The sequence below is a fragment of the Pristis pectinata genome, chromosome 9 (genome assembly GCF_009764475.1).
Source record: "Pristis pectinata isolate sPriPec2 chromosome 9, sPriPec2.1.pri, whole genome shotgun sequence".
Lineage (NCBI taxonomy): Eukaryota > Metazoa > Chordata > Chondrichthyes > Rhinopristiformes > Pristidae > Pristis > Pristis pectinata.
Window position 1 is genome coordinate 59,145,893 of NC_067413.1, and position 16,683 is coordinate 59,162,575.

Genomic DNA, 16,683 nt, shown 5'->3' on the forward strand with positions numbered 1-16,683 from the left:
GCGTCGGGGTAGTCACGTGACTCTGATCGCGTGCGCAAAGTGTCTGCGTCGTCCGTCTCCGTGCATGAAGAGAGTGGGCGATGTGGGTGCTGAGGCCGATAACCCCGGGTGGAGGTACCGAGCGCTGTCCGTGCTAATGTTCCGCCAGTACAGTGGTCCAGACTAAGCGGTGTACAACGGGACTCGTCCGGAGGGAGGGGGGATAGTAAATACTGGCTCCCGCATGTTGAGCTTCCTACGCCTAACGCCAGCCGGCTATTGTGTCATCCACAACTGGATGTGTTAATGGAAGCCAAGTGTTTGGGTGCCAGTTTTAACTGTCCTCGTAAAGGTCCAATTAAGTAAGGTCACATAGGGTGGGATGGCGAGTCATGCGCTTGACTGAAAGATCTGAGATAGGAATGTGTGGCCCATCTGCATTCCAGTGCCACTTTTCATTCGAGTCTCTTGGCATCCATGAATATCGTTTAAAATTAAACTTCAAAATCTCAAGTTTAGCATCAAGTTCAAATTCAGCATTTGGAGCCTTCTCTCCACAAGTGCATCTTGCAGTGTTGAATGTGCCCAGCAGTTTTTATTTCCGTATCTGTAGTTATTTTTCTTTGCTTTTTCTCTTTAAAACTATTTGCCTTTTCTGAAGACTTGGAACCAAGGATAGTGAAAGGACAGCTAATTTGAAAGACTACTAAAAATGGGATGGCTATGAATTTTAACATTTATATTTATGAACAAAATAGAAATAGTTGAAAATTTGACTTCAGTGTAGGCCATAGAGGAAACTATATTTACAAAAAAAATTGGGGAGAAAGTAATAGGGACAGAGTGGCTAGTTATTTAAAGTGGTGTGGAATTAAGAATGACATGCAGTAACTATTTCTGTGTAATGCAGCAGTAAAATAAAGTAACTGGTAGCAGGGAAATTAAGAAATAATGAATATTGATGTAAACATTTGCAAAATAACACAATGTGAGTTGTATCTAAAGCTTTTGGAATAGAGGCTTGTTGACTTCAGTGGAATTAAAGCAGACTAAACTAAAATCAAGCATTTTATGTTAATGACATTAATTCTGAGTTCTCCAAGGTTCAGGTTAAAGTACCTACCAAGGCAGCCACATCAAGGTGTGGTACCCTATAAATAAACAGTAATAGAGTTGTGTTGCAAAAAAAAACTGCTGAAGCAACTCAGAGGTTTGAGCAGCAAACCTCTGAGGTTTGGGAGAGGAATTGTCAACATTACCAGTAGAGACCCTATGTCATGGCTGCGAGTAGAGAGGGAAGATAGCTGGTATAAAGAGGAGAGGTGAAGGGATGAGAAAGGGGCCAGTAGGTGATAGATGGACTGAGGAGGGATGAGGGATGATGGGCAGGAGGGAGAGGCAGTTGGGTGATAGGTGGAACTAGGCAAGGTGGTGGGGGGGGGGAGACGGAGAAAGGGGCAGGCGGAGCTGGTAGGGGTATAGGTGGAGACAGAGGCCAGCAGGTGATAAAGCAGGAACACAAAGGATACGAATGCTGGAATCTGATAAATGAGGAAGGTGATAATGGGGACACAAGAGGAACTGTGGATGCTAGAATCTGGAGCAGCAAAGAAACTGCTGGCAGATTTAAGCAGGACAAGCAGCATCTGTGGATGCAAAGGGATATTGTCGACAATTCAGCTAGAGATCCTGTGTCAGGACTTGATGGCTAGCAGGGCGATGATGGGATAATTTAAGGGAAAGATGAAGAGCAGATGGAACAGGAGCAATAAACAGTTCCAACAACAACTCCAGCAGATTGTTTGTTGCTCCAGATTCTGTCATCTACAGTGTCTTGTGTCTCGGCAGATGGAACAGGATGGGGGGAGGGGATCCAGTGGGTGAAGTGTGTGTAGTAGGTGGATGGAACCGAGGTGGGGGGAGGGGGAGGAAAATGGGTGATGGGGTGCTGGAGGTATGGGAAAGGGAACAAAAAATGGGAAAACCAGAGGTGGATCAGAAGGAGAGTGTGAGGGGAGGGGGACATGAGGTGAGGGTCGCCTGAATAAAGTTTGGCGACTTATTTCCAGGAGTGTTGTAAACACTTACAATCATTTACATAGTAAAACCTAATTAGTTTTCTTCAGTAAGTTTATAGAAAGTTAGACCGCTTTAACAGCAAGTGAGATGAATAGCAAATTTGTCCATTTTTAATTGGGGAACAAATGATAACCAAGAAACTAACAGCTGTTTGCAAAGTTATTTGGAATCTTGAAAGCAGACAGCATAAACTCAGACTGCACAATATAGCACAATGGCTACATTTTTATTACTACAGACAAGATAGAGGATGCATTCAAGAATGCATACAATCTTGGGGGAAATACACAGTATTCTTAAACAAAAAATATACTGGCATAACAACACTACAGACCGTTCCATGTCTTGCATATTTTTCTGGTTAATGGCACCTCTAACAATGGTGGTGGTACTTCACTACATTACAGTTAGTGCCATCCTATCTTGAGCCTGAAAGCTAAATCCATTCTTTGTTAAAAAAGACTAATATATTGGAACTATTATAGAAAAACACTGAGAAATGAGAATGTAATTAAAAAGAATTGGTGAAGGGGAAAACTAAAGTGATATGAAAAAACTAGACTCATAGGAGTAGTCATTGAAATGGGGCAAACTGATAAAAGAAGTGAATTTGCTTAATGAATAGTGATTTTTGGATCTGCAGGAAGGTACACTGCAAAAGAACCTGAAGAAGTAAGTTTCTCTGGTGATTGAAGTTACAAAAAAATGAATGGAATTGAAAAGGCTAATGCCAATGAAAGGCGAACATTACAAATTATTTTGTCATTATTATGTTTTGCAAATCCAATTGCATCTTAATAAAAATAACAAAATCATAATTAAGTAATCAGGGCAGAGAACTATAATGCACTGTTCTATTTTTCTTCAATTTATTAAAAACAAAGTAAGGGGTTACTCTGAGCCAGCAATCTAATGCCGTACTGAGGGAGCAGTGCATTGAGAGAGGTGTGTTCTTTTAGATAAGATGGTAAACTGAGGCCATGTTTGATCTCTTGTAAAGGAATTTATGAAAAGCCTTTCAGTTCCCCACCCTAACTGGTTCATTTTCACCATCTACATCCAATCCGTGTATACTTCCATCCTCCATCAGGAAGGCCACAAGACTCTCTGCTTATTTCTTGATAACAGATCCAACCAGTTCCTTTCCACCACCATCTTCCTCTGTCTGGCAGAACTGGTCCTCACCCTTAACAACTTCTCTTTCAGCTTTTCCCATTTTCTCCAGACCAAAGATGAGGCCATGGGCACTCGCATGGGCTCAAGCTATCCCTACCTTTTCGTTGGCTACCTAGAACAATCCATGTTCCAAGCCTACACCAGTAACGCTCCCCATCTCTTTCTCTGCTACATTGATGACTGCATTGGTGCTGCTTCCTGCACCTATGCGGATTTCATCAGTTTCATCAACTTCTCCACCAACTTCCACCCCGCCCTCAAATTCACTTGGTCCATCTCTGACACCTCTCTCCCCTTTCTTGATATCTCTTTCTCCCATCTCCAGAGACTGATTATCTACCAACATCTTTTACAAACCCACTGACTCCCACAGTTACCTTAACTACATCTCTTCCCACCCTGTCACCTACAGGGATGCTATTCCCTTCTCTCAGTTCCTCCATCTCTGCCACATCTATTTTCATGATGAGGCTTTCCATTCCAGGACATCTCAGATGTCCCATTTTTTCAGAAAACAGGGTTTCTCCTCAACTGCTATCAATGCAGCCCTCACCCGCATCTTCTCCATTTCCTGCACATCTGCCCTCACCTCATCCCCCCTGGACATAACAGGGTTAGGGTTCCCCTTGTCCTCACCTACCACCCCATGAGCCTCCGCATCCAACATATCATTCTCTGCAACTTTTGTCATCTCCAATGGGGATCCCACCACCAGGCACATCTTGCCGTCCCCTCTCGGCTTTCCGTAGGGATCGCTCTCTCCGTGACTTCTTTGTCCGCTCATCCCTCCCCACCGATTCCCCCTCCTGGTATTTATTCCTGCAACTGTGCTAAGTGTTACACCTGCCCCTACACCTCCTCCCTCACCACCGTTCAGGGTCCTAAACAGTCCTTCCAGGTGAGGGAGTCCTTCACATGTGAATCCATTGGTGTCATTTATTGCATCCGGTGCGACCTCCTCTACATTGGTGAGTCTCAACACAGATTGGGGGATCACTTCGTCGAGCACCTTCGCTCTGTCCACTGTAACAGCCAGGATCTCCTGGTGGCCAACCATTTTAATTTCACTTCCCATTCCCACACTGGCATGTCTGTCCACGGCCTCCTCTACTGCCAAGTTGAGGCTAGATGCAGATTAGAGGAACAACACCTCATATTCCTTCTTGGTAGTCTCCAACCTGACGGCATCAACATTTCTCTAACTCCTCCATTCTGTTCCCCTCCCACCCCCTTGTCCCTCTGGCCTGTTTACCCCTTATCTTTCCCCTCCTCTGCCCACACGACCTGCCCAACACCCACACCTTCCTCCCTCTGGTTCCCCACCTTTTTCACTTTATTCCATGGTCTACTGTCCTCTCTTATCAGATTCTATCTTCTTCAGCCCTTTGCCTCTTCCACCTATCACTTCCCAGCTTTTCACATCATTCCCACTCCTCCCGCTCTCCCACCTACCTACCTTCCCCCTCTCACCTGGATTCACCTATCACCTGCCAGCTCGTGCTCCTCCCCCTCCCCCCACCCTTTTATTCTGGCTTCTGCCCTCTTTCCAGTCTCAGCCCAAAAAGTTGACTGTTTATTTCCCTCCATAGATGCTGCCCGACCTGCTGAGTTCCTCCAGCATTTTGTGTGTGTTGCTTATGGAACACCCTATTTCATAGACCACCAGGATAGTTATCTTGGGTGTTCAGTCCAATATTTTTCAAGATCACCAGAACAAACCCTGTAGTTGTTTCTGTGTGGGAGTTTGCTTTATGTAAATTACAATTTCTCCTGCAGTACTATAGTTACTACACTTCAAATGAACAAGTATAGTGTTGGTTGTTCCAAGATCATGAAAAGTGATAATTTGATGCAGGGGTTAACTTTTTTTTAAAAATTGCTTGACATCAATTGCCATTGTTAATCCAACATTTATTTCAATCTTTGGGCTGTATTCAGCATTGACAAAGTAATCTTTATAACTCATTACTTGGGAACCATGTCATGAAGTTGGCAGAACATATTGTAGGAAATGCCTTATATTATTCTGTCAAATATATTTCTTGTAAAAAAAAATTGCAATCAATAACCTAGATAATTTCTGAGTATTTACTGTTATAATCAGAATTCAGTATTTTAATTGTTTGTCTTTCTTAAAGCAGTTGGAAAAAAAATGTAAAATTTCCACTCATCCTTTTCTTATACCCTTTCATATTTTCATGTTACAGAAGGACCTTACTATTTCTTAGTTGGTGTTAATTATGTTGTTGGACGAAAAAACTGTGCAATCCTTCTACGTGATGATCAGTCTATCAGTCGTTCACATGCTACACTTTCGGTTGTTCATCCTGCCACAAATCTGGTAATCAATCACCAAATTTTCTTTTGTAGAATTCAGTGGTATTACTTTCCTCATATTAGAGGCTTAAATTGTTTCTTTTCAATCATTAGAATTTACATTTCATCATAACAGTCAGTCATTGTTAGTGTTGTGGGTTTGATTAGGAGACAGATTGAAAACTTGTCATTTAGTTTCCATTAGCAGTGGTTTTTGATAGCATGTAAGCCTGGGAGCAACACTGTCAATACTATTCAGTGGTATAACCAACCATTCGTCCTCGGAGAGAACTTACACTATGCTGGGCCTCGCTAATCACCTGGTAGCCATCCTCCCAATAGAAGGTTAAACACTGGGCCACCCTGGAAGAAGAGTGAAAAAAGGGCAGGTATCTGCCCAATTATAATCAAACAGCTGGTTGCTAGTATGCAAATATAATGAATATTAATAATAAAGTAATACATTAATTCACTGACCAAATACATGTTCGCATTTAAAAGTAAAACCAATAATTTCCATTTATATAATGCCTCATGTGGTAAAAATATCCTGTCTTTCATAGGAGCATTATCGAACAAAATAATTAATATATATATTATATGATGCTAGGACAGATGACCAAAGGTTGGGCAAGAAGGTAGGTTTTGAGAAAGAGATCAGAGAAGCAGAAGTCTTGGAAAGAGAGTCAAGATTAGGTCCTTGGTGCCTGAAGGAATGATCAGCAATGATAAACTGAATAAATTGGGAAGTGCCATTTATATTGATCTGGTAGTGAAACAATCCTTGTTACAAATAGTTGGAACTTAGTTGATGTTCTCTAGCTACCAAGTGACTGAACGTTATATTGGAATAGATTTGGCGTTTTGGTTCTTTTGCATGATTTTAAAAATGTCAGAAGGACTATATGTCATACCTAGTGACCCAAAGATAAAAAGGTACAGTGAGTCTGTACTAATAGTGACTTGTCCATTTTACCCTAATTACAGTGCTTTATTTGAGGATCTGCTGGGTAGAGGTTGTTGTATGCAGCTACTTTGATGTAGCAGTGTGAATAAGAATGGTATTTGAGGTCAATACTCCACATTGTGAGGGCAAAGCAGCAGAATTTCATGACATCAAGTTAGAAGCTTGGCACAATATCTCAGCTTTTAAAATGCTATTTAACAAAAGAAATTGGTATAATTCTTTATAATACAGAGATTAGAGACATTTAGTAAAATCTCTGCCCTTTAATATAAGAATAACACCTCATAAATGTATGAGATTGAACGTATAGTTTAAATTTAAAGAGAATATGAACATAGTGTGTAGTTTATTTAATAACTAACTGTTTGTTCTTAACAGCACGAAATCTTAACAATGTATATTTTCTGTTCTAAATTTATTTTGTTTTTTCTTTATAGAACCAAGTTGCCAGTACCTCTGTACTGACATTAAAAGATACTTCAAAATATGGAACTTTTGTAAATGAGGTGCGCTTAGAAAAGGACAGCCCAAGGATCTTGAAGTCAGGAGAATTGGTCACATTTGGAGTTTTTGACAGCAAATTCAGGTGGCCATTTTCTATTTTGGTCCAAAATTTAACATAATTGATCATAATTAGCTTTTGAAGTCAGTATCCCATATTTCATAGAAAGTACAGCACAATAAAGGCCCTTCGACCCACAATGTTGTGCTGATCTTTAAACCTCGCCTAAGACTATCTAACACCTTCCTTCCACATATCCCTCTTTTTTTAAATTCCTCCATATGCTTATCTAGCAATCGCTTGAACTTGACCAATGTACCTGCTTCCAGCACCACCCCAGGCAGCGTATTCTATGCCCCAACCACACTCTGGTTAAAAAAAAAACCTCCCTCTCATGTCTCCCTTGAACTTCCCACCCATTATTTTGAAGCCATGCCCTCTTGTATTGAGCATTGGTGCCCTGGGAAGGAGGCGCTGGCTGTCTATCTATTCCTCTTAATATTTTGTATACCTCTATCATGTCTCTTCTCATCCTCCTTCTCTCCAAAGAGTAAAGCCCTAGCTCCCTTAGTCTCTCCTCATAATCCATACTCTCTAAACCAGGCAGCATCCTGGTAAATCTCCTCTGCAACCTTTCCAATGCTTCCACATCCTTCCTATAATGTGGTCTAACCAGAGTTTTGTAGAGCCGCATCATTACTTCGCGGCTCTTAAACTCGATCCCACAACTTATGAATGCTAACATCCCATAAGCTTTCTTAACTACCCTATCCACCTGTGAGGCAACTTTAAGGGATCTGTGTATATGAACCCCCAGATCCCTCTGCTCCTCCACACTACCCAGAATCCTGCCATTAACTTTGTACTCTGCCTTGGAGTTTGTCCTTCCAAAGTGTACCACCTCACACTTCTCCGGATTGAATTCCATCTGCCACTTCTCAGCCCAGCTCTGCATCCTATTAATGTCCCCCTGCAATCTTCGACAGTCCTCCACACTATCCACAACACCACCAACCTTTGTGTCATCTGCAAATTTGCCAACCCACCCTTCTACCCCCTCATCCAAATCATTAATAAAAATCACGAAAAGTAGAGGTCCCAGAACCGATCCTTGTGGGACACCACCAGTCACAGCCCTCCAGTCAGAATGCACTCCCTCCACCACAACCCTCTGCTTTCTACAGGCAAGCCAATTCTGAATCCACACGGCCAAGTCCCCCTGGATCCCATGCCCTCTGACCTTCTGAAGAAGCCTACCATGTGGAACCTTGTCAAATGCCTTACTAAAATCCATGTAGACCACATCTACTGCACTACCCTCATCAGTCTTCCTGGTCACCTCCTCAAAGAACCCTATCAGGCTTGTGAGACATGATCTGCCTTTCACAAAGCCATGCTGGCTGTCCCTGATCAGACTATGATTCTCTAAATGCCCATAGATCCTATCTCTAAGAATCTTTTCCAACAGCTTGCCCGCCACAGACATAAGGCTCACTGGTCTGTAATTCCCTGGACTATCCCTATTTCCTTTTTTGAATATGGGGACAACATTTGCCACACTCCAATCCTCCGGTACCATCCCCGTGGACAACGAGGAGTCAAAGATCCTAGCCAACGGTTCAGCAATCTCCTCCCTCGCCTCGCGGAGCAGCCTGGGGAATATTCCGTCAGGCCCTGGGGACTTACCTGTCCTAATATTTTCTAACAGCTCGAACACATCCTCCCTCTTGATATCTACATGCTCCAGAACATTAACCTTACCAACACTGTCCTCAGCGTCATCAAGGCCCCTCTCCTTGGTGAATACTGAAGGGAAGTATTCATTGAGAACCTCACCCACTTCCACAGCTTCCAGGCACATCTTCCCACCTTTGTCTCTAATCGGTCCTACCTTTACTCTTGTCATCCTTCTGCTCTTCACATAAGTGAAAAGAGCCTCAGGATTTTCCTCAACCCTACTCGCCAAGGGCTTTTCATGTCCCCTTTTTGCTCTTCTCAGCCCCTTCTTTAGTTCCTTCCTTGCTACCCTATATTCCTCAAGAGACCTGATCCTTGCTTCCTAAACCTTATGTATGCTGCCGCCTTCTTCCTAACTAGTTGTTCTACCTCTCTTGTCACCTATGGTTCCTTCACCCTGCCATTCCTTCTCTGCCTCACCGGGACAAATTTATCCCTAACATCCTGCAAGGGATCCCTGTACAACGACTACATCTCCATGGTACATCTCCCTTTAAAAATGTCATCCCAATTCACACGCTCAAGTTCTAGCCTTATAGCCTCATAATTTGCCCTTCCCCAATTAAATATCTTCCTGTCCTCTTTGTTCCTATCCTTGTCTGTGACAGTGCTAAAGGTTATGGAGCAGTGGTCACTGTCCCCCAAATGCTCACCCACTTAGAGATCTGTCACTTGACCTGATTCATTACCTAATACTAGATCTAATATGGCATTCTGTCTAGTCGTTTGATGGAGAATGCTGTTGTTGTTGACCATACAACATTACATTACTTTAGAGGTATTTACAGGATAAAGTTAAAATAAATTCTGCTGGAAAGAGCTTTTTAATTTTTTATACACTCCCATTTTTGACTTGATCTGTTTGTTTGCATGGAAACAAAATATCCCATTGCAATTTTTGAAGATGGAGTTCTCCCAGTATAATGTCCAATGTACACCTGCAGTCAAAACTACCAAAATATATTGGTGCCGACCTTGATGAGTGACTTGAACTCTCTGGTCAACTGTCCTCAAATCCCTCTCTTATCTGGAGCAGCTCTTCAGCTGCAATATTCCTCCAGGATGGCAGCTATTTGATGTCATCAGGTGCAGGGCCTTTCCAATTCTAAGTGAAGGGCTGTGCCTCCAAAAATGTTTTGAGGGCCAGTTAACTCATGCTTAAAGCTATGAGGAGATTGACTGTCTCTAATGCAAATGTTCAAAAATTATTTAAAATACCAGTAAATTTTAAAACGTGAAAAAAAAAATTTGGATACCTGTAAAAAAAAAACCTTCATTTAAATCAGCTTGGTTAAATACAAGGAAATGAAATTAACTTGTCCTTGCATTCTAACTGCAGCTGTTTCTTCCAGTTAAAATTGATGGGATTGCTAGACTGACATTTTCCAGTCAAGCTGGAAAATTACAGACAAGTCTTCTCTTCTGTCATAACCCTCTCCTGGACTCAATTAGGGGATTAATAGCAATGTAGAGTTGTGTCCAGGTGTTGAAAATTTGGGACTTGTGCTTCATTTGAGAACTTCAAGCTTATGGCTAGTGATATAAGTACAAGCTGATAATTCTGCTTGGAACAGTAAGCGTTTGGGTGGAAGAAACTTGCGTACAGTTGGGTTATTAATCTCAGTTTCTGCTTTGTGACCATAATACAAATGTTCTGCAGTATTATCAGTAACTAATGCAACCCCACAAATTTGTTGGCTCTTAATTCCTCTAATAAACCCATCCAATGGTTAGGAGCTTCCAGATGACGACAGAAATTGTCTGCAATCTGATTAACGATAATATATTTCCTTACTAAATCTGTGTGTATTTGAATTGATATAATGCACTCGTGTTGCAGTACATTTCTTTTCTGGTATTGGATTTAGCGAACATTTGTTACTTTTCCTGATGCAGGGTGTCAACCCAAAATGTCGACCGTGCCTTTGCCTCCACAGATGCTGCTTGACAAACTGAATTCTTCCAGCAGTGTATTTTTTGCTCCAGATTCCAGGCATCAACAGTCTCTTGTGTCTCCAACAAAGTTTCTTTGTTGTAGAGAAGATCAAGTTTAACTTGGGAAGAATTACAGTTTTGACTGTGTCTTGATTTAAAACAACACTTCTAAACTGCAAATATTGAAAGATTTTTAGTTATGTTGAAAATTGAGTTTCTCCCTCAGCCTTACAAAATTAGCTGTCAGTTACTTGAGGAGGAAATAATAATTAAACAATACTTTGCATTTACATCTGATTCCTTTACCCAGGATTTTTATTTACTCAATATATATGTAGATAATATATTGATTTTTAATTAAAATATTCTTCAAAGAAACAACAGTGATAACTGATGCAAGAAAGAAACCGCTGGAAGAACTAAGCAGTATCTGTGGAGGCAAAACAATGGTCAATCTTTTGGGTCAAGACCATGTATCAAGATTTGATCTGATGGTTCTATCTCCTTTCTGTGAGGCAAGCAGCTCAGAAGATAGTGAATGAGGTCAAGTTAGATGCTATCACCATGATTTGACTGTGTGCTAAGATGTCCTATGTTATACATTGGCAGTGTAATAAAAACATGTTCCTATCTTCAGGGTAGAATATGAACCCCTGATTGTAAGCTGTTCCTGTTTGGATGGGCCAGTTAAAATTACACTAAACCAATCAATTCAATGTCTTGGAGGTCATGTTACCAGCAGCTGGACAGAGGATAGCACTCACCTCGTTATGTCATCAGTAAAGGTTACAGTGAAGGTTAGTTGAATTCAATAAAGTAAAATGCTATTTCATTCTGCCAGATTTTATGGGAAACGTCACCAATATCTGAAATTATGGTGTCTGCATATTACTTTAACTGCAATGGCAATTCACTAATTCTGCTGTCAATTGTTAGTGCTACCAACTGAGACAGATAGTTGAGATTTCCGAGTATTTATTTACTTTTTTAAGTCTTAAGCACATTAGAAGTAGCCGTAGTCCAAATCACTCTTAAGCTTGTAATATCAATTTGATCATCATGTTCCTTGTGCGTCAAAGTTACTTTCCTGCTAAATCCCCGTAATATCAGGATCATTTTCCAAAGCTACTAACATTCTTAGCTTTCAATGCACTTAATGACTGAATATCCATAGATCTCTAAGATGGGGAATTCAAAAGATTTAAGACCCTTTCAGTGAAGTTTCTCATCTTGGCCCTAAGTGGCTAACCACTTTTATCCTAATATCGAAAAGACGAAATGCTTATATTTTGAAAACACTATTGAGCAGTTTCAGTATCAACGTGCTTTGTCTTTTGAGAATTCAAAAAAATTGTTATGTTTTGTAAGAAGATGCTTGGTATGGCCTAAAACATAACAGTTTACCTTCCCTTCAGTACATGACTGATGCGTTTTATTTAGGAGCATTTTTAAACATTACCTGAAAAGTTTAGAGTCATACAGCATAAAAAGAGGCTCCTAGGCCCACTGTCCATGCTGACTATCAAGTATCTATAGTTAAACTACCTAATCATACACTAACTCCATTTTATTCTGCCCACATTCTGATCAGCTTCCTCCAGATTCTACCACCTGCCATTTAACCTACCAATCCACTTATCTTTTTTAGAAATGTTTATGAAAAATATTTAGATGAACGTGTCATTTTTCTGCATTAAATGGAGATACTGTAATTGCATTTTCTGTTAGGTCATATTTCTTTAGTTATTTGTTTTATGAATGTATAATTTGAGTTAATCACATTTTCAAAAAGTTCATTTGAATTGCGATGGACCAAAGGGCATTAAATCATTTAGTCATGTATCAGATTTCAGAAAGAAATTAGTGACCGTCCCATTTCTTGAATAAATTATTGCTCATCTGTATTTGCTAAGGAAATGTGTTAGGTTATATGGATGACAATATTGACATAGCAATTCAGTGCCATTTATAATAATTCATATCTTTGCTTTTTAAGACTATATGCGCATTGATCTGTTGTCGACCAATAGTAAAACCAAAATTCTTTGTCGATCTTATTGAAGCAATCCGAAATAGAGGACAACTTCTCAATTCAGAAAGGTAACATGAATATATCATTATCCTTAAACGTTCTTAACAAATATACATTTGTATAACATATATGTACAAAATGTGCGAATGATTTAAGATAATTGTTAGAAATTGAGAAGAAGAGGACAAATGTCCTTTGGGAAGCAAAGTCCTTTAAGTCTTATCACTGTACTCTTATTGAAATTGTTAATTACAACTTGAAAAGAAAAGTAATCAAGTAGTATACTATTCTTTAAATTCCTAACTTTACAAAATATTTTACCATGGTGTTTGATTACAATGTGTCAAAAAGATTGCAGCTGTCATATTTTATGACAGACCATGAAATGAGCTTTCTTAACCAAAATCTTCCTAAAGAATAAATAAAATTACTTATATAAAAAATGTCAAGCATCTTAAAAATAGGCAAAGTGTCACGAAAAAAATTAATAGAAAATGGATGAGCAGAGGTAAAGGAGTATAGAGCAGGCCATGAATAAGCAAGGTCTATTGTAACATCAACTCCAATGTCATGTCTGCAGAAAGAGCTGCAATCTGAACATGTATTCTAAAAGATGTCCATAAGAACAGTAATGGATGACCATGTTCCATTGATCAAGACAAGCAACCACGAGAAGAGGAAGTGGGTTCTTTTATAATTTAGTCTTTCAGTGAGAAACATTTTGAAATGGAAAATTACTCTTGCATCTCCAAAGCTGACAAAAATATTTGCACAACAGAATCCCTATCCTGAGACAAAGTGAGCTCTGAAAATTCAAATGGTAAAACATTAAACTATCTCCAGGCAAACTGACCTCACCTTGTCACTGATGCAACAGATTTCTTCAACAACAGTCCACAAACTCTTGAGACCAGATGAACAACCAGCAAAGTGCATGAGTTTGTTAATGACAAAATCTCTTGCCTAGAATTCTGTCATGGGAGCCTTGTCACCCTTAAAGTATCCACCAAGGCAAACCATTTGAATTTGAATTCCATCCTACCATTGACTCACTGATGACTCCCATCTCATTTTTTTCTGCCCTCATACATTATCCTTTTCTCCTCCCCGAAGCTTCATGGGACACTAGCCATTTAGACGGGCTGTAATGTTGATTGGCTTTTGATTAGCTAAGGGAATGTTCAAATAGAAATCAGTCCAATTTCTTGCAGGTGGTGATATGAGATACTTAATACTGTTGGGAATTGTACACCGGTGCATGATGTAAAGTTGAACTGCATCAGAGTAAAGCACAACTTCAGAAGACCCTCTAGTTGTTGTTTCTCCAGTTAGGAAATAATTTTTGGCTGACAAACAAGTTCTTAATTATTTTCCTTCTGAACTCTCGTGAAAGATCATGTTTTAAATTTTGTTATTGGCAGTTATTCCCCACCTGTTGACGAACCTAGTATCAAGCCTGGAGAACTGGATATTACAGTGAAACCAGAAAGAAAATCGATTTTTAGAGGCAAAACATTCTTATTTTTAAATGGAAAACAGGTAATGATGACTTTTAGAAGAGAAAATAATCCATAATGGTATTTGATTTAATAGTGACTTTAAACTGAACAGTTCATAACATTAAAAACTTCAGTAAATGAGTTACTGCTCAAAGGAAGTGATATATAAACAGAAACAAGTAAATAGTATGGAACTTCCGGTGTAGAGGGGTAGAGAATTGTGCATTTTTTAAAATAATCTTTAACCTGCATTGCAAAATCACACATTTACAACAAAAATTTAGTCTTTTTATACCCAACTTTCTGACAGCAGCTTATGTGGAAATTTCTAGTGGGCCTCAATGGACTGAACAGAAATGTAAGAATCAATAAAATCCCCAGCATGGTTTTCATGTGGGGACATAGGTGGAGCCCTTTCGAAATATTACCTCCACTTAACAAACAAGGCTTCACATGTATCTGATGGGGTTTTATTCTTGACAGTTCCCAACCTTTGTCCCTGCAGCATTTGGTTAGGTCATGTTTCAATTATGTAGCTTAGCTCCATATAACTTGATACCCATACCTAAATAAACAAACATCACTCTCAGTCATAAAATCACAGCAGATCATAGCTATCTTCATCATCCTCCAGTGAAGATTGCAGCACATGCTTGAGTCTATCCAGTCACCTGAAGCAACCCTTGAGAGGCATGGCTGTATCCAGTCACTCCATGGTAGCTAAATGTATGTAGCTGTATTGTTCTATTGCCACATTTTTTGTTGTGTTCAATGCTATGATCAGTTTTTGGCTTTAAGGTGTATTCCTTGTTATCAAAGATTCACATATTTGCTTCTCTTGGCCAAAAAAGAGTGCAGTGTTAATGAGAAATAAATTCTTTATGGTAGCTTCCTGTGTTGTGGGTCTCAAGGGGCACCTGAACATTGATAAATGGCTACCTTTATGTTTGACATAATTTTCAGTGTTCCCATTGAGAGTAGCATATGTGATTGATTTTTGCACTTCAGGAAACTAGTAAGTCAGTAAATACATATTCTCTTCCCTTGTGTCATTGTAGATGTGCTCAAGGAATTTGAGCCTTGCAAAACAGAGCATCAATAAATTAACAAGTATAGAGTCTCCCTCTTCCCTGGATTAGAACATAATCATGGCCTGCTTGGGCCAATAAAAGTGATCACAGCAATTTATGATTGTTTTTGGACCACCTGGTGGGACATCATATTTGATAGATTAATTCTCATTTCCATTCAGCATGCAAAATTGCACCAAGAGTTGAAGGAAGCTATTCAATTATCTGTACCGGCAATCTGAAAGGGTTATTCAATTGGCCTGACACTCCAACTGTTTCCTCATAGTCCTATAATTTCCTGCAGCTCAAGTGTATATTCAGTTCTCCATTGACATTACTATTGATATAGGTTTCACTGCTCTTTCAGAGCACAGCAACTCATGGTGCAAAACATATTCTGATTTCTTACTGGAACTTCTGGCACTTATGTTAAACCTGTGACATCAGATTAGAGATACCTTCCATCTGCTCCACTTGTCGTTGTAAAGGGTTTCTTCTTGTCATCACGAGAAGCAGCCTCTGCTCCATTGACTCTATTGACACTTCCCACTGACTCAGGGAAAGCAGCCAACATAACCAAGGACCCCTCCCACCCCAGTCATTCTCTGTTTTCCCCCCACCAAAATAGAAATAGATACAAAAGCTTGAGAACATGAGATACAAAAGCTTTGAGAAGGCTCAAAGACAGCTTCTGTCCTGCTTTTATAATGGATCTCTTATATGCCAAAGGTGAACTCTTGATCTGTCAGTCTACCTTGTAATGGCCTTTGCACTTTATTTGTGTACCTGCACTGCACTTTCTCTGTAATTGTAACACTGTTCTGCATTCTGTTTTCTTTTCCTTTTGTACTACCTTGATGTGCTTACGTTTGTTTTATTTAGCAAATATATCTTATCCACTGTGATTATTTGTTACCGGCTATTTATACCATCGTATTTCTAATGCTGTTAACTCAACAATGTAACTTGTTTTGCAGCACAAGAGGCTGAGCACTGCTATAATTTTTGGTGGAGGAGATGCTAAAGTCTTAGAGAGTAGTGGCTCAAATATTTTGCTGATTGAAGCAGCAGGAAGTTGTGTCATTGATATTGGTGCATCAGATTCTCAGACTATGTCAAATTCAATGGAAAAATGGATCGAGTCAGTTATGAAAACATTGCAACGGTATGAAATGTATTTCCATGGAGAATATGTCAATGATTAATACTGAAGAAGGAGTATTAATTCAACATCCAGAGATGATTTTTTGAAGACTTTAGATATTCTTGTTATACTATTTTCTGGAAAAAATCCTCCAAAAAGTTAGGTGAATTACAGAAAAATATTGTATTTATTCATTCTTTCCATTTTAACATAAAACAGAAGGGCCTTGCAGATTTGGCACTGGACT

The 16,683-nt window shown here is 39.7% G+C and overlaps 1 protein-coding gene across 1 annotated transcript in view; it reads left to right on the top strand.

Moving 5' to 3' along the window:
* The first annotated feature begins 5 nt into the window (after positions 1-5).
* The window catches only part of nbn (nibrin), a 52,589-nt gene continuing 35,911 nt past the window's right edge, over positions 6-16,683 (top strand). The window contains exons 1-7 of the mRNA XM_052023874.1: positions 6-114; positions 5,442-5,575; positions 6,955-7,103; positions 11,329-11,488; positions 12,688-12,791; positions 14,145-14,262; positions 16,270-16,457. Coding sequence (XP_051879834.1) covers positions 81-114; positions 5,442-5,575; positions 6,955-7,103; positions 11,329-11,488; positions 12,688-12,791; positions 14,145-14,262; positions 16,270-16,457 — 887 coding nt within the window. The 5' untranslated portion in view covers positions 6-80. The remainder of the gene's footprint in view (positions 115-5,441; positions 5,576-6,954; positions 7,104-11,328; positions 11,489-12,687; positions 12,792-14,144; positions 14,263-16,269; positions 16,458-16,683) is intronic.